Genomic DNA, 19,764 nt, shown 5'->3' with positions numbered 1-19,764 from the left:
TTTGGGGTGGGGGAGAGTGGTGAGTGTCCATTAACATTTAGGGTAAATTAAGAGTAGGAACATTGTGGAACTGAGTCATCCGAATGTTCAACCACTACAGATTCTCCTGGGTCAATTTAGTTTCTTAACGCACCATATGCCCAGAGGTAAGGAATTGAGGATGGTGAGAGACAGAGGCATACCTAGTCAACAGTCCTGACTGCAGGAGACTGCTCTGTATTGTTAATGCATAATTTTCAAAAGGTTAAAAACATGACTCCCGTATCAACTTAAAATGAGTGTGTATCAAAGATTTTATTCAACTCATTAATTAGTGAGGGAACCAGTAAGATTTTAAGACTCATTCAAATAAGAATTCAAGGAACAGAGGTTTATAGAGTCACAGAAATGCAGAAATGAATTTGCTAATGCAATCAAGACTGCCTAATGCCCTACAAGGCAGTGAACCTAACCTTTGGGGCTGACTTTTCTGTGAGACGGAAATCATTTTCATTGTCATTTGATGGGAGCCATTTGTATTAGTCTCAGACAAAAATAACTTGCATTGCTATCTCAGTTTTCTACAAGTTAACCTCTTTCTATACAGAGTTGTAAAATACCCTCAACAACGGTAAATAGGAAGCCAAACAAAAATACACATCCCTAGAAAGTCAGATAAGCCTCAGGGGATGCGGGCCTGCTAGACAGTCCCAGCCTACAGGAAAAGAACACTCAGTGATCCCATGTGCCTGTTTTTAAGGTTCGATCCCATGTGCCTATTTCTAAGGTTTGGGTAACTTTTCCGAGCATTGTTTATTCAGTATGGAGAAGCAAAAGAGCAGGAGGAGAATTCGTGGGAAACTCAGATCAGGAATTTTCACTCCAAGCAGGAGATGCGATGCTGATCTAGCAGCCTGACGCATACATCCGCAGAAGACTCTCCCTTGCTCTGTTGTTGTTGTTAGTTGCTGTCAGCCCCTAATTGATGATGACCCCATGCCCAATGGAACAAAACGTTGCCCTGTCCTGCGCCATCTCCATGATTGGTTTCGGATCGGACTCCCATGATCCATAGGGTTTTCCATCAGTTGTGTGTTGCTTGCATGTTGCTTTGATGCTGGACATGTTTCAGCAGAGCTTCTAGGCTAAGATGGACAAGGAAGAAAGGCTTGGCTATCTACTTCCAAAAATCAGCCAATGAAAACCTTCCCTTGCTCTTGGTGGACAGTAATTATATCCAGAAGGGGTTCCCACACTGGAATCACTCACGGGCCCAGGCAGGAGGAGAAAGATGTAATAAGCTACATCATGTATACTAAGTGACAGCAAGAAGGATAAACGTCAAAGTTATAAGCCATGAAAAACCCACAGCAAAGCAGATGCAGGTAACCTGGCATCGCAAGGAAGAGTACGCAGTTCTTGGACAGTGAGAGCAGCTGTGTGTGTCATCAGTCCGATTGTCCAGTGTTACCTACCCTGAGTTGCGTGGTTACTGTTGTTTTATGTGGATGGGATGTGAAGTGATGTGGCATGCTAATGTACTATCGTAAACATTTCTCACACAAAGCCTGTATGTCTGTGTGTGGTGCTCTCTTACAGGACACTCACTTCTCTGTCTCCACACTCAGGGTCTGTCCATATTGCTTCAGGTCTAGAATACGTCAAATCCAAACGAGAAACGTAACCTCTCCACCGTTAAATTGGATCCAGCCCAATCACACTCAGCATCTTAAGAGCTGAGCGTCTTCCCTAAAGATGTCAGGGCTCCGGCAAAGGATCCCATTGCACACGTGCAGCCATCCTGCTGGCTCCTGCCCTTCTCCTCTTCCCTACAGTTGTTTTCCAAATTAGCTTGATACTCTGCATGTCCTGTGTGCATCGTCTTGGAGAATATAGTCCAATTTTCCTCCTGACTGCTTCTCTCAAGGGAACAACCCTATATTTGTTTCTTAGTGCCGCTGCTGTAACAAATTACCATGAACTTGGTGGCTTAAAACAACACAGACTTAATTATCTTACAGTTCTGGAGATCAGAAGTCCAAAATCAGTCCCAGTGGGCTAAAATTAAATCGAGGATCATCAGGGCTGCATTCCTTCTGCAGATTCTAGGGGAGAGTACATTTCCTTGTCTTTTCCAGCTTCTAGAGGGCACCTTCATCTTTGACTTTCAGCCCCCTTCCATCTTCAAAGACACCAGTGTAGCATCTTCACATGGCTCTGACCTGTGCTTCTGTCATCTCATGTTCTTCTCTGACTCTCCTGCCTCCCTCTTTCACTTATAAGGACCGTTGTGATTACACTGGGTGGACCTAGATCATACAGGATAACCTCCCCATCTCAGAATCCTTAATTTAGTTATATCTACAAAATCCCTTGTGCCATATAAGGTAACATATTCATAAGCCCTGGTGACTAGGACATGGACGTTGTCTTAGCTATCTAGTGCTGCTATAAGAGGAATACCACAAGCGGATGGCTTGAACCAACAGAAGTTTACTCTCTCACTGTCTAGCAGGCTAGAAGTCCGAGTTCAGGGCACCAGCTCCAGGGGAAGGCTTTCTTTCTCTGTTGGCTCTGGAGGAAGGTCCTTGTCCTCAATCTTCCCCAGTTGAGGAGCTTCTCAGTACAGGGGCTGTGAATCCATATGACGCACTTATTCTGGCTCTTGTTTCTTGGTAATATGAGGTCCTGCTCTCTCTCTGCTCGCTCTTCTCTTTTATATCTCAAAAGAGATTGGCTTAAAACACAGCTAATCTTACAGATTGAGTCCTGCCTCATTAACATCACTGCTGCTAATCCCATCTCATCAACATCATAGAGAGGATTTACAACACATAGGAAAATCACATCTGATGACAAAATGGTGGACCGTCACACAACACTGGGAACCATTGCCAAGTTGACACATATATTTGGGGAACATGAATGAATCTATGACAGACGTTTTGTGGGGAAGGGGGTGATCCTGCCTACCACAAGCCCCTGCTCCCTATTTCCTAGAATCATTATGAGGATTTAACGAGTGAATACGCGTGAAGAGCCTGACGTGGAGTACTAGCACAGGGTAGGTGTGGTGATGCCTGCCTGAGTGCACCTGCAGAGTTACTTGCAGCCAATATGGTATTCAAACTGGAAAAATGGAAAGTAAAAATAAAATAAAAGGTTTCCTGGCTAATTCGGAGGTAGCCTATCCATGAACAGGTATGAGTGAAGAATTCTTTATATAATTTTATGGATTTTAATCTAAAAAGATAGTGTTTTTATTGCTAGTTCTTGAGTTTAATATTTTTGGTATAATGATCTTTTTTTTTTAAATTGATAAAATGCAAAAATGCCTTTAGTACACTGAAGATCAGAGGTAGCCCTAGTCCATAAAGCGTATCAGTGGCAGTTAGCATGCTACTTCCATGGTTTAAGAATTTCAAAATATGAATTCTTAAAATTAAAAACCTTGGCATTGACCTAAGAAACATTGTATATACTACTTTGTGAAGCACATTTAAAACCAAACCAAACCCATTGCTCTCGTGGTGATTCTGATTCATAGCGACCCTATAGAACAGGGTAGAGCTGCCCCATAGGGTTGACAAGGCTGTAATCTTTACAGAAGCAGACTGCCACATCTTTGTCCTGAGGAGCCGCTGGCGTGTTTGAACCAGCGACCTTTCAGTTAGCAGCTGAGTGCTTAACTGCACCACCGGGGCTTCTCTAAAGCATATTTAGCCCTCTGAAATTCAGGTATTATTACTTTTCCTCTAACAGCATTGTCATAACTTCTTATTTTATTATTTTTAATGAAAATAGCCTTAACCCTTAAATTCAGTTCTGCCATATGGTGTATCAGTGGCCATGTAGAGAGTGTTTGAACAGAGCATTGCTAAACATAGCTGGGAAGTTTCCTTCCTTTGTTCTTCACAAGCACCAACCACCACAATGTTCAGTTCAGAGTTCTTGCTCTCGTGAAACAAATATTTTCAGCTATAAATATGACTATAAAGGCCTCTATTTTTTAAACCTCCCTGGTTTAAAAAAAAAAAAGTTTCATTCCATGGATGTAGTTATTAGAAGAATGGTACTGTATTGTGCTTGACATTCCAGGGAACTGTGGAGAGTCACCTAATGTCTGAGTTTACCGTTGGCGCTCTCCATGATGTCAGTGGCAGTTGGTGATAGTGGTAATTCACACACTTAAGCAAGGTTTGCAGTGTGGCCTTGTCTTCACAAAGCACCCTGACGAACAGGCACCCTCCCCCTGCTGCTATTTCGTGGCTTCGGGATGTGGTGGCAGTCACAAAATAAGCGGTAGCCTTGGGAACCGCTCCTGGATTCCGTCCAGATTCAGGCCCATTCCAGACAGAAAAGAGCGAGATCAATTTTGAGAGTTAGATTTCTTTAATAAGATCTATGTGGTGTTCCTTAATTAAGCAAAAACCAATAGACCTTGAGAAAAATCAATATCTTGAAACTTAGGCTTTGCCAGCTTTCTGGAACCTGAAGCTGCCTGCCAGTGTATTCAGAAGAGGTCTTTGATAGTAAAAAAAAAAAAAAAAAAAAAAAAAGTCTTGAGGAGAATGAAGTGAGGAAAAGAATGGAGAATAGCCAAGGGCTAGAGGAGTGATACCATGGGCCAGAAGACAGAAGCGCACAGATCGGAGGATGTGATCTAGAAAGGACTGGCACCCTGTGAGGCCTAGCAGGGCAGTGGGTCACCAGGGAGGGAAGAGAAGAGAAAGTGGGATGAGAGACAGTGAGGGTTTGGAATGGGAGGCCTGACACATTGGCTGTGGCAGCAGACACCGAAGCTGCCTGTGTTACAGCGAAAAGAGAGCTGAAGAAAGTGAAGTCAGGGTGGTGGTGTCCAGATAATTCCCAGGGGACAAAGGGGTAACAAGGGTAGTGACGGGGGGTGGGGAGTGTGATTCTCCAGCTGGCTGCATCTGGTGTCCCTTGGACTTGCACCTGGGGGAAAATGCCCTCTCTGGCCCTCATTCCTGCATACCTCTGCCAGGGGAGCACGTAGTCGCCCACACGTCTAAGAGGAGGCAAAAATGATGGGCACCCACCATCACTGTATAAAATCAATCCCACTTGACCATGACTTCATCACAGTTGTAATTGTGTTGTACATTTTAGAAAGCTTTTCACAAATCATTCACGCAAAAATATGAAACCTAGTGTTTAACCGTTGATCAACCGGGGAAATTCCCTTATGTAGAATGGCTTGTTCTATGATGTTGCTAGATAACTGTTGTGAGGGATGCAGTGGGGAAGTCTACTCTGAGTTTACTGTTTACAGATGGGTTAAATATTTCATTGTGATTTAAGGTTGATTTCAAAATGCAGATATTACATTACAAATAAGGCTAGCTAACTACAAGGGAGTGTGGAGTTGATGTCAGTAGGCGATAGAAAAGCTAACTGCCACCCAGGGAAACAAATATAGTCAGTAATGTCCAGAAACCATATTCTATGCAGCAAGACTATGCTCGCTTCAAAATCAAAGCATCCATCAAAGTAAATATTCCAAATGTGAAAATCCTGAATGCTGGTTAAGGGAAGACCCTGGCTGGCTTCATGGGGCACGATATGATAGAGACAGTGGTATAAGAGAGGAAACCTGAGAAAGGCATTTATCCAGGGCTTCCAGAAGCTGCCTGTGCTGCATCCCCCCGGGCCCACCCCTGGTTTAACCACCTGTGGAGAGTCTGCGCCGAGGGGACCTGGGGACTGAGAAGAAACGAGAATGTGGGTTCTCGCAGCTGAAGTATCTTTGATTTGAGATACTATTTCCTTTGATATTTTTCCTCTTCCCCCAAGTCTTTCATTAGGTGGAAAAAGATAGCTTTTGTGATTTGCTTTTATTTTTCTTTCATTCGACACCTGGGTTTTATCATAACATGTAAACCTCTTAGAAGCACAGCTTCCACGTTGCATTTTGTAACCTTGAGCCTGAGAGCTACCAGGCTGTGTAGGAAATGTTGATAAGATAAAGGCCTATTTGATTTTGCAGTCTCCAATACCAGGTGTTTCTTCTCCCATCCCCTCTAGGTTTGCAGAGGCAGGAGGCAGAGACGGAAGTACACACGGCTTTCTTTTTCTTCTTTCATATTTTATCCAGTTCGTTATTTTTTTTAAGGGGGTGTGCCTCTTGAATGAACTGTCTAATTAAGTCACTAATCAATATTTTTCCATTTCTTTTTACCTTTTATTTTGAGTGATCCTTCTTCCCCTGACCCCTAACGCAGGCAGTGCTAATAGATAAGTAAATCACTTTTGGTTTATCAACCTAAAGTTTTTAGGTCTAAGGTACTCTTAGGCCTAAAGGATCTTATTAAGGGTACTCACCAGATTGCATCGTTTTGTTTCATGAATTTCATAGGCATTGGTTAACTGGGACCCAGTAGATCAAACGGTGCTAGCCAACGAGCAGGTGGATGAACATGGCTGTTCGTGGCGTTCCGGAGCAAAGGTGGAACAGAAGTACCTCAGACAGTGGTTTATTAAGACTACCGCTTATGCAAAGGTGAGTGTCAATAATGCCTCACGTGGGTGAGGCAACACTAACGTCGTCTGGTGTCAGAGATCCTCCTTGTTCGGGTGAAATCCAGGAAGAGCTCTCAGAGCCATGGGCGTGCAGACAGGAAGCAGATGAGTTGTAAGTCAAGAGTGGCACCTGGAGGTCATTGTAGGCTGTTGTTTGCTGACCTTTCACCTCACTGAATCATTGTACTTCCACAGATGCCAAAAAATGTTCAGCTTTATCAGTAATTATGTCAGCAATGAAGCTAAAAAAAGGAAAAATAGTATCTTTATCTGTGTAGATCTCATAAGACCTCAAGAAAGATAGAATGAAATTCCAGAGGGTTCAGAGAAAACCATCTAAAAGGAGTAAAGAGATGGCCAGTCTTCATGAGGAAAGACCAAAGTGAAAATGAATTAAAACAGGAACGAAAGCTCTGGATTTTACTCTTGTAGAGCCCCTGACTAACTGTGTAAACCAGCGCGAGTCTCTGGGCCTCAGTTTCCTCATTCATAAAGTGAGGGTGTTGAACCAAGTGATCTTTAAGGTACCTTCTGGCTTTTTGTGTGTTCAGGGATTCAGTGTAAAGCCAGCAGTTGAAAAAGGGGGCTGACTTATTAAGTTTTCAATGGCCGGGCAAAATAACCAGTTCTCTTTATGCTGCATCCACTCTGTGCAAAGTCTCCTTTGAGCTCACCGCGTTTCAGCATACTGAAATTGAGGGGTCACCCTTTGCAACTCCAGAGAGGATGATTAGAGCAAATTAGGGACACTTCACTTGGCAATTTGATGATCTCTGTATCTCATTAGCACAAGACCAGGGCCTGAAAAGGTGAAGGCCTACTCAGGGTATGTCTTGGTAGCTCTTCTCCAATGGTAGCCACTATAAGAAGTATAGTCGTGCCCTTCCATAGTAGCCCGTGGGTTGCTTTGTCAGAGATGCGGCACTAGACTGAACTGGACTTTGGGTCAGACCTAATACTGCAGTTCTTATATGCAAAGAAAGCACAAAGTCATAACCTTTGATCACTACAAAACTTTGCTGAATTGGAATGCTGTTTTAAGAGCAGTATACCAGCTTACAGTACTAATGCCATATGGAAGTACGACCTCCAGTTCTCTCACTCAGGAGACATAGCTTAAATGAGGCTGTTTTCCCTCTAGAGTTTATTCAGAATGCAGCAGAGCATAGTATATGAATTTGAAAAAGCACTCATTAGAACTCCTTAACACAGAGCCTTGCTCCCTGTAAGCATACAGTAATACTGGGAGACTAAAAAAAAAATAAAAATAAATTTTTTTTTTTTTGACTAGATGAGACCAAAGCTGAGGGTGTTGCTTTCTGTAACCATCCCAGGCAGAAGGAGCCTGTATTTGCTGACAGTTGCAGCCACTGCATTATTGGGAGGGATACCAGGTCACCTCAAGGACCTGTCAGATGACTCTCTAATAGCCATTGTTGGAAAGGTCTCCTAATTAGCTCTTTTGTTTTGACCTCTGCCTCTAGTTGGAAATGTAATAGCCTAACTGAGGGGCATTATTCTTTCAATTGTCAGCTGTACATTTTCAACTGCTCAGCAGATATTGTTAGTTACCATGGTGACTCGCCTGGTTCTTGCCAAACTCCTGTACAGATTTATTAAAAAAGCTGTCTTTTGGAGGTCAGCACTTGGTTTGCCCTGAAAACCAGGAGCAGAAGGAGTAGCGTAGGAGTGGTAGGGTAGACACTGCAGGTCCCTGGATGAGGGCTGAGCTGTTCATGTACAGAGCAAGACTCCCTGAGTCCTAATAGAGAATGATCACTGCAGGACTGAGAGCAGAACAGAGATACCAGGGGGCCAAGGGAGAGGAAATGCAGTGCTGGAGACTTTGGAATTACAGTCCCCCCAAGGGTGTTCAGTTGAGACCCAAAAAGGCCATACATTAGGAATAAGGATGACACCTTAGGGCAGAGGACAAAATCAAAATAACTCACCCTAATAAGAAATAAAGCCAAACCTGACAGGTGCAAAAGAAGCAGCCAGAACAAAGTTCACCACCTTTAAAGGGAGACCAAGTAATCCAGACTCCCTACAAAGCTTCATCTGCAATGTCCTGCATACAATAAAAAAATTACTAGACTTGCAAAAAAGCAGAGGAATGTGACCCATATTCAAGGTGGGGGAGGGGGAGCAACCCAATAGAAATAGACCTGATATGACCCAGATGTTGGGATTAGCAGATAAGGCCTTTAAAGCATCTATTACATAAATATTTGGGACTTAAGAAAAAAAGATGGTCATAATGAGTGAACAGATGGGGAATCTCAGGAGAGTAATGTAAACTATACAAAAAAGAACCAAATGGACATCTAGAGCAGAAAAGTACAGTATCTGAAATGAAAAATTCATTGTTTGGCCTGCAAACAAGGATGAGTAAGGGTTAAGTAGGGCATAAAGTTAGAGGGAAGCCTCATAGAGAGAACTGCACGTATGGTAGCCTTAAAACAGAAAAGTATATGATGGGTTTGAGAAACTGAAAGAATAACACTGTAGCTGGAACTGAGAGAGCCAAGAAGAGAGACTCAGATAGGACTGGAGAGACTGGAGGGTGACAAGGTGCCAGATTGAGCAAGACCTTTTAGGTCTTAAGGAATTTGGACCTTATCACAGGGGCCATGGGAAACCATTAGGATTGTGAGGAAGAGAATGACGTGGTAAGATTTGTATTTTTATAAATCACCCTGGAAAGGGCAAATGTGGATGCAAAGAGACTGGTTAAGAAGCTATTGCAGTGGTCCAGGCATAATAACATAACTTATACTTAGGTGGGAGTAAGAGAGAAAAGTGGTCGATTAGAAAAATATTCAGGTGGCAGAATCTGAAGAGCCTGGTGGCATACAGATGAGAGGGTGTAGGAGATGGTGGCGTCAAGGAGTACTTTGGCTTAAAGCGTGTGTAAATAGTCAAGCCACTATCTTAACTTCCAGGGAGCCCTGGAAGAGACGTAGCCCTGACCGTTTTGAGTTTGAGGTGACCGTGAGACATTTGAAGAGAGATGTGCAAATAATAGGTGCTTGGATAAATGGATCCAAAACTTTAAAGAAGGTCAAATGAAATAGGACATCTGCTTAAAAATCTGGTATAATAGAAATATTCTTGAAGTAGTAGAGAGCTCCTGGTGTATAGATAAGAATCAGCTATTGAATCAGTTAGGAATGCTCTCAGCTGCAGGTAATTAAAAAGTACGAGTCCTGGTGGCTTAAATGAATGGAAAATTAATTTTTTCAATGTAATGAGTCCCGTTTGCTGGGACTGAACAGCGATAGAGCTCTGAGTTGGGGTCTCAGTGATTCTCTTGCCCTTTCCTTCCTGCCTGTTACCTCATGGTTGAAAGATGACTGCTGTAGCTCCAGACAGCACATCTCCATTCAAGGCAGAAGGGCAGTGCCAGTTACTGTTCCTTTTATCTGGAAAGTAAGGGCTTTCCTAGAAACCCCCAGCAGAATTCAGCTGATGTCCTATTAGCCCCAGTTGTGTCATGTGGCCACCTCCAGGTTCAAGTGGACTAGGAAAGTAGGCTTGGTCTTTTTAGCCTCTGTAGTTGAGGTAGACAGAGGGGAGGAAATGAGGAATGGGTGCTGGGATGACCAGCAAGCTGCACCCGCCACAGGTCTCTTCAGAGCTTTGTATTACTGTTCGCACCTGGTTTTGCAGCTCCCAGGGCTGCCTCTGTGATGTACAGCTGGTGGTCAGCTGGGGAACGCGTCTTTGTGGAGAAGCTGCCCTTTCTTTCACTTGACTTCCAAATTGTAAAGATGCTCAATGTGAAAATTACAGGAAACCCTGAAATATGGAAATGCTTTATTAAGACTGTTGCGATGTACTTGATTTCACCCCCACTTGCCCCCCACCCAGTCCTCCCAGATTGTTTGTTTTGTGGAATGTTAGAAGTGCTTTCAGCCACTCTTTCTGTGAAAAGGGAAGCTTGCCGTAGGAGTATCTGAAGAACGGGAGTTAGTCTTGGCAGAGCTGTGTGGGCGGCATCCTGTGGGCAGCACCGCTGGGTGAGAGCAGGGGGAGGTGTGGATGTGAGAGGCACACGGAGAAAGCAAAAGGGATTCAGAGCCTAATGGAATGCCTCAGTTCCTGACAGGAGGGTGACAACTGGAAGGAGAGACAAATAGAGAGAGGGCTCCCCACTGGAAGGTTTCTAAGAGGTCGGTGGTTTTGATTTCTGCTGCTGCCTCCTGTAGCCCCCAGGGCTGCCTGGCAGGTCCTCAGCCCCGGGGACGATGGCGCTTCTTAGTGATGAGACGGACAGTAATCAAACCCTGATGATGCTAACCTCGTCAGTCTCCCCAACCAAAATGGCAACTCTGTCTTCCGGGTTTTCCAGAATTACCGGACTCATTGGCAACTGCTATAACTTGAACAAAGTCTGTATTCAGGCCTTTATTTACACCATCTCATTTAACCCTCCCATTAATCGTTTGAGGGCAGATACTGCTGTTATCCCCGTTTTATACTCATTGCCCTTGAGTCGATTCTGACTCATAGTGACCCTACAGGACAGAGTACAACTTTCCCGTAGGGTTTCCAGGGAGCAACTGGTAGATTCGAACTGCCGACCTTTTTGATTAGCAGTCAAGCGCTTAACCACAAGGGCTCCATCCCCATTTTCCTGAGGAGGAAACTGAGGCTCACACTGGTAATAAGTGACAACACTGGGATTCAAATCCAGATACTTGAGCTCTTAACCAGCAATCTGGACTTTCTCAGGCGGTGTGGATTCACTCATTCCATCCCCAAGTGCTCACTAAGTGCCTGGCCAGAACCTGGGCTGGAGGCGAGGAATACAGGTGAGAAAAGCCGAGGCCCCTGCCCTCAAGGAGCTTGGAGGCCAGTGCGGGGGACAGTCATGGACATGAGCATTCACAGACAGTGGGTCACTGCCCCCTGCAGGAGAGTGCGGAGTCCAAGGCGAGGTGAGAAGCAGGACCGCAAGTCTGCGCCACGGTCTGAGGAAGTGATGGAAGACGGAAGGTGCAGAATGTCTGTGAAGAAACGCTTTATTGCCTTCCAGACATGCAGGAAATGTTATGCTCAACCAGGAATTTCCAAGTTGGACTTTTGCTGGTGAGCAGATGGGCAACAGTGCAGTGGGGATGGCAGGTAATAAGCCCCCATTTCCCTGCCACCTTTCACCCTCTCCCCTCCCCCCATTTCACCTGCAGGCTGGCAGGAGAAGCAAGGGTGCTTTTACCAGAACGCATTGATCTCATTTTTGCCTGCACAGTGAAAATATGGGGCTAAAAGGAGAGGCAGAGAGGGCAGGGAAGTGAGGTTCATGACAGGAGCTCTCTGGAGTGGTGGAGAGGAGGCGAGCACAGAAAGGCAGCCACGCAGGAGCAGCGATGCTGGGCCTGGTCTCCACGCGCATCATGTGCCCCTGGGCAGCTGATCACCTGCACTGTGGAGTGGGGACCCTTGTTCCAATCCTGGGACCCTGTGTCACTTATGAAAGCAGCAGCGGCCCCCTGGAAAGTGTGCCTGTTGCCAGACTTCTGCACCTACTCTCAGCCCCAGAACAGAGGCTGCTGCTCACAGGCAGTGCCCGCAAATGCTTCTCCGTGACAGCAACCAAATCGGCCTTGCGCTGCTCTGGAAGCTTTGTAAAGGGATCCACCAGTGTGGTTTGGTAACTTGACCCCAGCCAGCCCCCCAAGAAAGATCCTAGGACACAGTGTCTGCCCCTGGGTGTACACCCATGTTAGATGTTGGTGGAGGAAGCAAAGTGACTCAGAACTAAGAGGAGTGAGCGAGAAACGTTCTAAGGAGCTCTCAGCTGCTCTGCAGGGTGGGCAGGATGAAAACACCCGAGGATGCAGGCCAGGGAGGGGATCAGTGATGATAATGCTCGGGTTTATCTTCTGCAGGGGTTTTTACTTTAAAGCCCCACGGCTTTAAAGCTGTTAACGGCATTCATCCCTACCATGCCCTTCTGTGGCTCCTTTGAAAAAATATTTCATTATCACTGAGTGGTAGGAAGGGCAGAGCCACTGAAGGCCCTGACCCTTAGCTCTCAGGCTGGTGCTCACAGGCACTCTGGGGCGCCCTCTCTTCCTGTCTGAGTCCCCTCATCCCAAGCCCTCCCTTGCTCTCTTTTCCTTTGGAAACGGCAGACTCTGCTCCTGGGTCTCGGGATATGGTTTTGACTCCCTGTCTCACAAAGCTAATTAATTGTTAAAGTCTGCTCCTTCTTACACAACTTATCTTACCTCTGTTCCATCTTTTCCCTGCTCCCCCAGGACTTCTCTCTCCTGAGCTGTTCCGTGTTGAACTCTCCCCTTCTCCACCTTCCATCCTCTCCTCTCAGCTCTCCTGAGGGTGATTGTGGGCCAGTGCCAGGGGCACAGATGGGAGTTGTTACACGGGGGCAGCGGGCCCCCTGCCCCTCGGAAATCCCCGGGGGGTTGGGGGTGAGGGCAGACCAGGGCTTCCAAGGTTTGTTCTGGTTTGAATCCCTGCCGAGAAAAATCTACATTTTAACAAGATCCCCATGTGATTTTTATGTATATCTGGGATCTTGTTAAAATGTGTATTCTGATTCAGAATATCTGGAGTGGAAATGCAAATTCAGCCCTGGGACTAACAGGGGCAGGAGGGGGACTGAGGCAACAAGAAAGAAGGGGACTTGAGGCTGGCAGTGCCATACCTCTTCCCAGACTAGGAAGAGGCTGCCTGGAGTATGTGAGACTTGACACAACTTCAGGTGCCCTGCTGCACTGGAAGGAGCAAGCTGGGAGTGAAGGTGGGGCTGCGGGAGGAGGCAGCTGTCTGTCTCAGCAGGCCTTGCGGGGAGCTCTGCCTAAGGGTTGGTGCAGGCTGGGTCCCGGCTCCAGGATTAGGAAACCCATGGTATCTACACACTCCAGAGAGGACATAGGTAATTAGCTTCCTCTCTCCAGGTTGGGGGTGGCTGGCCCTTCCTGTCCCTCATCCAGAAGGCCCCTCACCAAGCCCAGTCACATCTCCCCATGGTCTCTGTTAGGTGAACTCTCCATGGCCGCCTTGTTTCCTTACCCCTGAGCTCTTGCCCACACCCCACTGTCCTCCCCGGTCAGGGAACTGAAGACAGCCATGGCAGCCCCAACAGCTCCAAAGCAGGAGAATGAAAGGGAGCTTCGGAATAAGTGCCGTCTCTAGATCAGCACGTATCTCTGCAAACAGCAAGGCTTCCATTTTCTGTTTTGCTTTTTGTTGCCAAGTTGGAAAGAATGACTGCAAAGGGAAAATGGGAGAAATTAATGATGTACTTTTTATGGTATGTTGACAATGAAATAAATTGTAAATAAGTTCAAATTTGATTGGGAGAAAGATAAAGACAGAACTAAATATTATGTCTTGCTCTTAAACCCTGAGTAGCCTCTTCTGAGTTCCTGGCCAGGTCTTTTTTGGGGTTTAAGGCCTGTTTCCTCCTGCAGGCAGTTAGACTGGACTCCCGCAGAGGGACAGAAGTTTATTAGCACCTTGTTGAGGGGCCTCTGGGTGTGCTAGGAGTGCTGGGGAGTATCACTGGTGAAGCTCTTTAGCTTAGGAGTTATTTGCATTTTACAGCTAGAAGGCACTTGAGGGAACATTTATCTCAGGGTCCCACACATCTAACTCAGGGTCCCCCAAGCTTTTTAATCTCTGCCCTGATTTAAAAAACATAAAAGCAGGCAAACGAAATAACCCCTTCATGCCTGCCTTTTCTGCTGTTGAAATTACAGAATCAATAGGATATTTCAAAACAAATGAAAATAAAGGGCTAAGGTGTTGCCGTACCTTAAGCAGCTCACAAGCTCCCCTCCTCAGGCCCTCCCCAGGGAGCTGATTGCTGTTCCTGGGCGTGTGTGCACACCCTCCTTGGAAATCACTGACCCAGCCATGTCGCGTGGTATAATCGAGGCACCCGAGACCCAGGAAAGAGCCGAGATCTACACTTGGGTCGCCATGGTCCTTGTCCGCTGTCTCTCCACCTGCTCCTGAGGGCTGGTTCCCCAGCAACCAGGCGTTTCTGAGAAGCGCATGCAGATGGCGGATCTTCCACATGTATTGCAGGAAGGTAGGGTGTTAGCCAGTGAGGAAATGTCGTTGGATATGGCAGATGTCATAGATAATGGCAGTATAATGGAAGGTGTCCGGATGAGAGTTTTTCTGGTTTGCTCTTGCTGGAATTGGCTTGTTGGCCTCTCCGAGCTGGAGCCGCATCCTGTTTTTTGTCTTTATGCTGCTCCTCCAGTGCCCTGCCCTTACCCCAGGACCTCCTGAACCCAGCTGCTTGGCGAACAGGAGACTGATCCAGTGGCCGCTGCTGATATTCAGGAAGCAAGCAGACATTAATAGATACATGTATATTGATATTATATTCAATTTTTTTGTTGTCATTTTGTTTTTTCAAAATAAGTGTTCTGTTATAGAAAGGGGCAATTCTGTATAGCGTCTTCCCATTTCTCTATACATTTTGCTTACTATTCAGGATGGCTAACTCTACTTGGAGAGTCAGGTTTGCTCAAAATGGAAATGTAAGCTTTCCTAGAGCTGTACCAAGTTGAGAATTTTGGCAGTTTAAAAGAGTATATTAACAGCATGATCTTTACATTAAAAACGTGGATACACAGACATGCAGTCGTACTTCATTTTATCAATTCTGTCACATCATTGATTTTAAATTTTATGCTCTAGTAAGAAAGTAAGTGCTGTCAATCAACTTAAGACACATCCCAGTTTCAGAGCTTATGGAAAATTTGGGCATCTTAGAATCAGTGGAATGTGGGCTATAAGGAAGATGAACGGATATAGAACAAAACGGTCATGATAATCTCCCGGAGCCGTTAAATGGATTGTGGAAAATCGTCATTTTTTTTTTCTTCATCCTATTCTGGCCTTTCAGATGTTTCCATAATGACCGTTATCATTTTTATAGTCGTTAAAAAATACCAGTGTGATAGCGTGGCACGCACTCATCTATGTGCACACCTTCCTTAGACCTGAGTGCCTTGCAAAGGGATTATCCTACCTTTTTGCAGGTTTTTATTTATAGGCAGGCTTCCAGCTTGAAGATATTTGTGCAGAATTTCCCCCGGGACTACAGTTACCTTTATGTTTGTTTCTGATTCGGCCAGTAAAAGCTTTTAGATCTTGCCCCAAGGCTCCCTTTTCCTGGACATTCCTGGAACAAAACCACCCTTTCAGACAAAGGTAGCCTAGTGCTGCAGGTAGGGGTGAATGGTATTTTCCCTCTCCCGTGGGGTGCAGCGACTGGCCTCTCTTGTCCTGTGGACCCAGGGGCAGTGAAGTAGCCTCTGGGAAGCAGACGCAGCCCCATGGGAGAGGAGGCTCTGGCTTCGGGAAAGTTCAGACTCAGTCATCTACATTCTTAGGAGGGTGGTAGTTACAGTTCAGACCCTGTAGTCACCCACCATCTTGCGGAAGTTAGTGGAGTTAGAACTGTTATGCTGCTAAAAAGGTGGGGTTACCTGAGTCAGAAGAAAAAAAACAAGACTGGTGGGTGGTTTCTGTTGACTGGCACTGTAGCCTCACAGCTTCCTTCAGCTCGTCCTTTTCCACAGAGCACGCACAGAAGCCCCCAGAGCATTCCCTAATGGTCACACCAGAACCAGCTTCCTCCTTTCCAGTGTCAGTGACTACGCTTACGTGTGTAAGGGTTCTTTTATTGGAAGCTATTTTATAGCCTGGGTTTGTGCCTCTCTTTCCCATGGCTCTGAGGTGTGACCTGGCTGGTGTCTCTTTTCCTCTTGCTATTGCAGTCCCGTAAATCGACTCCTTGTTGATGAGTCATGTCGTTAGGAGGATGCAATGCTCAGGGTGAGCATTTCCCTTCAGGGCTAACAGCACCTTCCCTGGACTTGAGACTCCTGGGTAGCACAACCGTATTTGTCAATAAATGTTTCACATTAAGATGCCACACTGACAGATCTCTCTCGAAACACCATGTCAGAGAGAGGTTAAAGTATACCTGTCCTAGGGAAGCTTTGCTGTATTTATCATGCCCTGTCTAAATTCAAACAAGGTAAATGTCATGCCAGATGAGCTGGGTTTTTTAAATGTATAAATTTTCATGCATAACTTCATGGCAAAAGTCAAGGCAGGAAGGAGAGTCTAGGGTGTGAAGGGAAAGTTTATTCCTCTAGACTATTTTAGAAGGGACATCTAGATTTTTAAATATCTTGCTGCCTTCAGAATTGATTTTTCCTCATTAGAACTCAAATATGCACTGCATCTTTGAAGTGATTGCATTGAGATGACTCAAAGGAAAGAATAACGAAGTCTTGGAACCAAGAATAAGCTTTGGAAAAATAAATACGAATTATGATTCAAAAATAATTGCTGATCAAGTCACACTGATTCAGAAGTAGCTTAAGTGTTAAACTTTTTTTTTTAAGTATCCATTTTAATTAAATCTTGTCTCTTCCACTCTGCCCCAAATCTGTGTCCAGCTCTCAAGTTTCTAGTTTCTCAACTCTCCCCTTAAAAAAAAAAAAAAAAACTTTTTAATAAATCTGCTTGTTCTGAAAGGTCTGTACTTCCCAGTTTGCCTAAACCTTTTCATCCACGTCTCCTGAAATGTATCATGTTTTTCAGACCTACTTCTAGAATTCAGGATAATGTTGCACCTTGTTGTTAATGCCTTAGTCACGCACCATTGTCTCTTGGGAAGTATGGACTCATTCTTGGCATTATTTCTGCTGCTTTGAAGAGAGGTTCTGATTGGCCATGTTACGTTTAGAGGATCAGTGCAAGAGAGGAAGACCCTCAACAAGGTGGACTGACACAATGGCTGCAACAATGGGCTCAAACATAACAATTATTGCGAGGATGGCGCAGGACAGGGCAGTGTTTCCTTCTTTTGTACAGAGGACTTGGTGGCACCTAACAACAGCATGTTCTATTTAATCTTCTTTTTATCCCCAGCATTTTAGTTTTATTCTTTCTCTTTCTTATTCTTGGTGATATTTTATATTCCTGAAGCCTTGTGTTGGTTAAGGTTATGTGTCAACTTGGCTGAACCAGAATTCTCAATGGTTTGGCAGATATTATATAATCATCCTCTATTTTGTGATCTGATGCAAGCAGCCAGTCAGTTGAAAAGGGAGTTCCCTTGGGGTTGTGGCTTGCATCCAGTATATACAGATGTTCTGGCGCAGCTTGCTCTCTCTAGACCCTGCATCCAACCCGTCATCCTCTGACCTCTGGTTCCTGGAACCTTAGCCAGCAACCTGTGGTCTGACCTGCCAGTTTGGGGTTTGTCAACCTCTGTAACCACTTGAGTTGGGAGAAGCCTCTAGCCTGATGCCTGACCCATGGATTTGGAACTTGACAGTTTCCACAACTGCATGAGCCAGTTTCCCAACCAGTGCGTCAGTCCATCTCGTTGAGGGTCTTCCTCTTTTTTTTTTTAATTATTAACTTTTATTAAGCTTCAAGTGAACGTTTACAAATCCAATCCGTCTGTCGCATATAAGTTTACATACATCTTTCTCCGTACTCCCACTTGCTCTTCCCCTATTGAGTCAACCCTTCCAGTCTCTCCTTTCGTGACAATTTTGCCAGCTTCCAACTCTCTCTATCCTCCCATCCCCCCTCCAGACAAGAGTTGCCAACGCACTCTCAAGTGACCACCTGATATAATTAGCTCACTCTTCATCAGCGTCTCTCTCCCACCCGCTGACCAGTCCCTTTCATGTCTGATGAGTTGTCTTCGGGGATGGTTCCTGTCCTCTGCCAACCGAAGGTCTGGGGACCATGGCCGCCGGGATTCCTCTAGTCTCAGTCAGACCGTTAAGTGTGGTCTTTTTATGAGAATTTGGGGTCTGCATCCCACTGATCTCCTGCTCCCTCAGGGGTCCTCTGCTGTGCTCCCTGTCAGGGCAGTCATCGATTGTGGCCGGGCACCAACTAGTTCTTCTGGTCTCAGGATGATGTAGGTCTCTGGTTCATGTGGCCCTTTCTGTCTCTTGGGCTCTTAGTTGTCGTGTGACCTTGGTGTTCTTCATTTTCCTTTGCTCCAGGTGGGTTGAGACCAATTGATGCATCTTAGATGGCCGCTTGTTAGCATTTAGGGTCTTCCTCTTTTGAGCTGATCCTCTAAATGTAACATGGCTAATCAGAATCTTCCTTCAAAGACGATTCCTTGAAATAAATATATATATATGTGCCTCACTGGTTTTGCTCCTCTAGAGAACCCAGCCTAAGACAAGCCTTTCTGATTGGCCTTTTAGAATAGATGTTTGCTTCAGCCTTTCTCCTGCTGGTTCATGTTCTTAAACACTGGCTCATATTAGCCTCATTAATGTCCAATTCTGTTTTAGTATCTCCTTAAAGTGTCTTCATTCAGATGGTGTATACTTGGAGCAACAGTGGCAGTCTCTTCAGTGTGTCCTAGCAAAAATGATTATAAGGCCCTTTACAAACCATAGTACTTCTATATATGCTAAATAACAACCACAGGGAAACTTTGCAATTTGGGTTCAGATGAGTATCAGATACAGTAATTCTTTGATTTTTTTTTTTTTCTTTTTTTGAAGAATTCTTTTTCTTTCAGGTAAGGCATGAAGTCTGATTGGCACGTTGCATGGGATGTAAAATTGGATAGGGAGCCCATTCATATGATTAATTTCTAGCTTCTGCATCTGGAAAAGTTGTCTTTTGTTGAGTTCGCATAGAGATCTGAAAACTAAGCGCTGTGGTCCTAGAGGAATCAGAAAACCTGGATTGTTCATTGTCTTGGGTGTGCTACTGAGTGGTTGGGTAAGCTTAGGAGAATCACGTGACCTCTTAGAACCGCATTTTTCATTTATTAAATGAGGCGGTTAGATAAATTAATGGTTTTCTAGTTGTGCCTGAGCCTTGGGAATTCATGGGGAGGGACTAGAGAAGAGCAAAGTGTCTCCTAGAATAGTTTGGCTTTCAGCTGTCACATATTGGCTTCCAGGTGTCATATATTGGCTTCCCTCAAATTTTATTTGAAAATGGATTTCATAGCTCTTTTATGGAGCCCTGGTGGTGCAGTGGTTAAGAGCTATGGCTGCTAATGAAAAGGTCAGCAGTTCGAATCCACCAACCTTCCTTGGAAACCCTAGGGGAACAGTTCTACTCTGTCCTGTAGGGTCACTGTGAGTCAGAAATGACTCAGTCATAACAGGTTTGATTTTTTTTTTTTTTTAAAGAACCTGAAAACCAGCTGTTTCCCTGGGTTTTTTGGATTCTGTAAACCTATAA

At 45.1% G+C, this 19,764-nt stretch overlaps 1 protein-coding gene across 7 annotated transcripts in view; it reads left to right on the top strand.

Annotated features, from left to right (window-relative positions):
* LARS2 (leucyl-tRNA synthetase 2, mitochondrial) overlaps window positions 1–19,764 on the top strand; it is a 205,461-nt gene that overhangs the window by 81,947 nt on the left and 103,750 nt on the right. For all 7 annotated transcript variants that reach the window (XR_010319012.1, XR_010319011.1, XR_002785685.2 and 4 more), the window contains one exon: window positions 6,359–6,502. Coding sequence is in view for 1 of the 7 variants with exons in the window: in XM_003409701.3 (XP_003409749.1) it covers window positions 6,359–6,502 (144 nt within the window). In the remaining 6 variants the exon portion in view is untranslated. The remainder of the gene's footprint in view (window positions 1–6,358; window positions 6,503–19,764) is intronic.

The sequence above is a fragment of the Loxodonta africana genome, chromosome 22 (assembly GCF_030014295.1).
Source record: "Loxodonta africana isolate mLoxAfr1 chromosome 22, mLoxAfr1.hap2, whole genome shotgun sequence".
In the NCBI taxonomy this organism is placed as follows: Eukaryota; Metazoa; Chordata; class Mammalia; order Proboscidea; family Elephantidae; genus Loxodonta; species Loxodonta africana.
The sequence above is the reverse complement of the archived record's forward strand: the minus strand, read 5'-3'. Positions and strand labels throughout refer to the sequence as shown.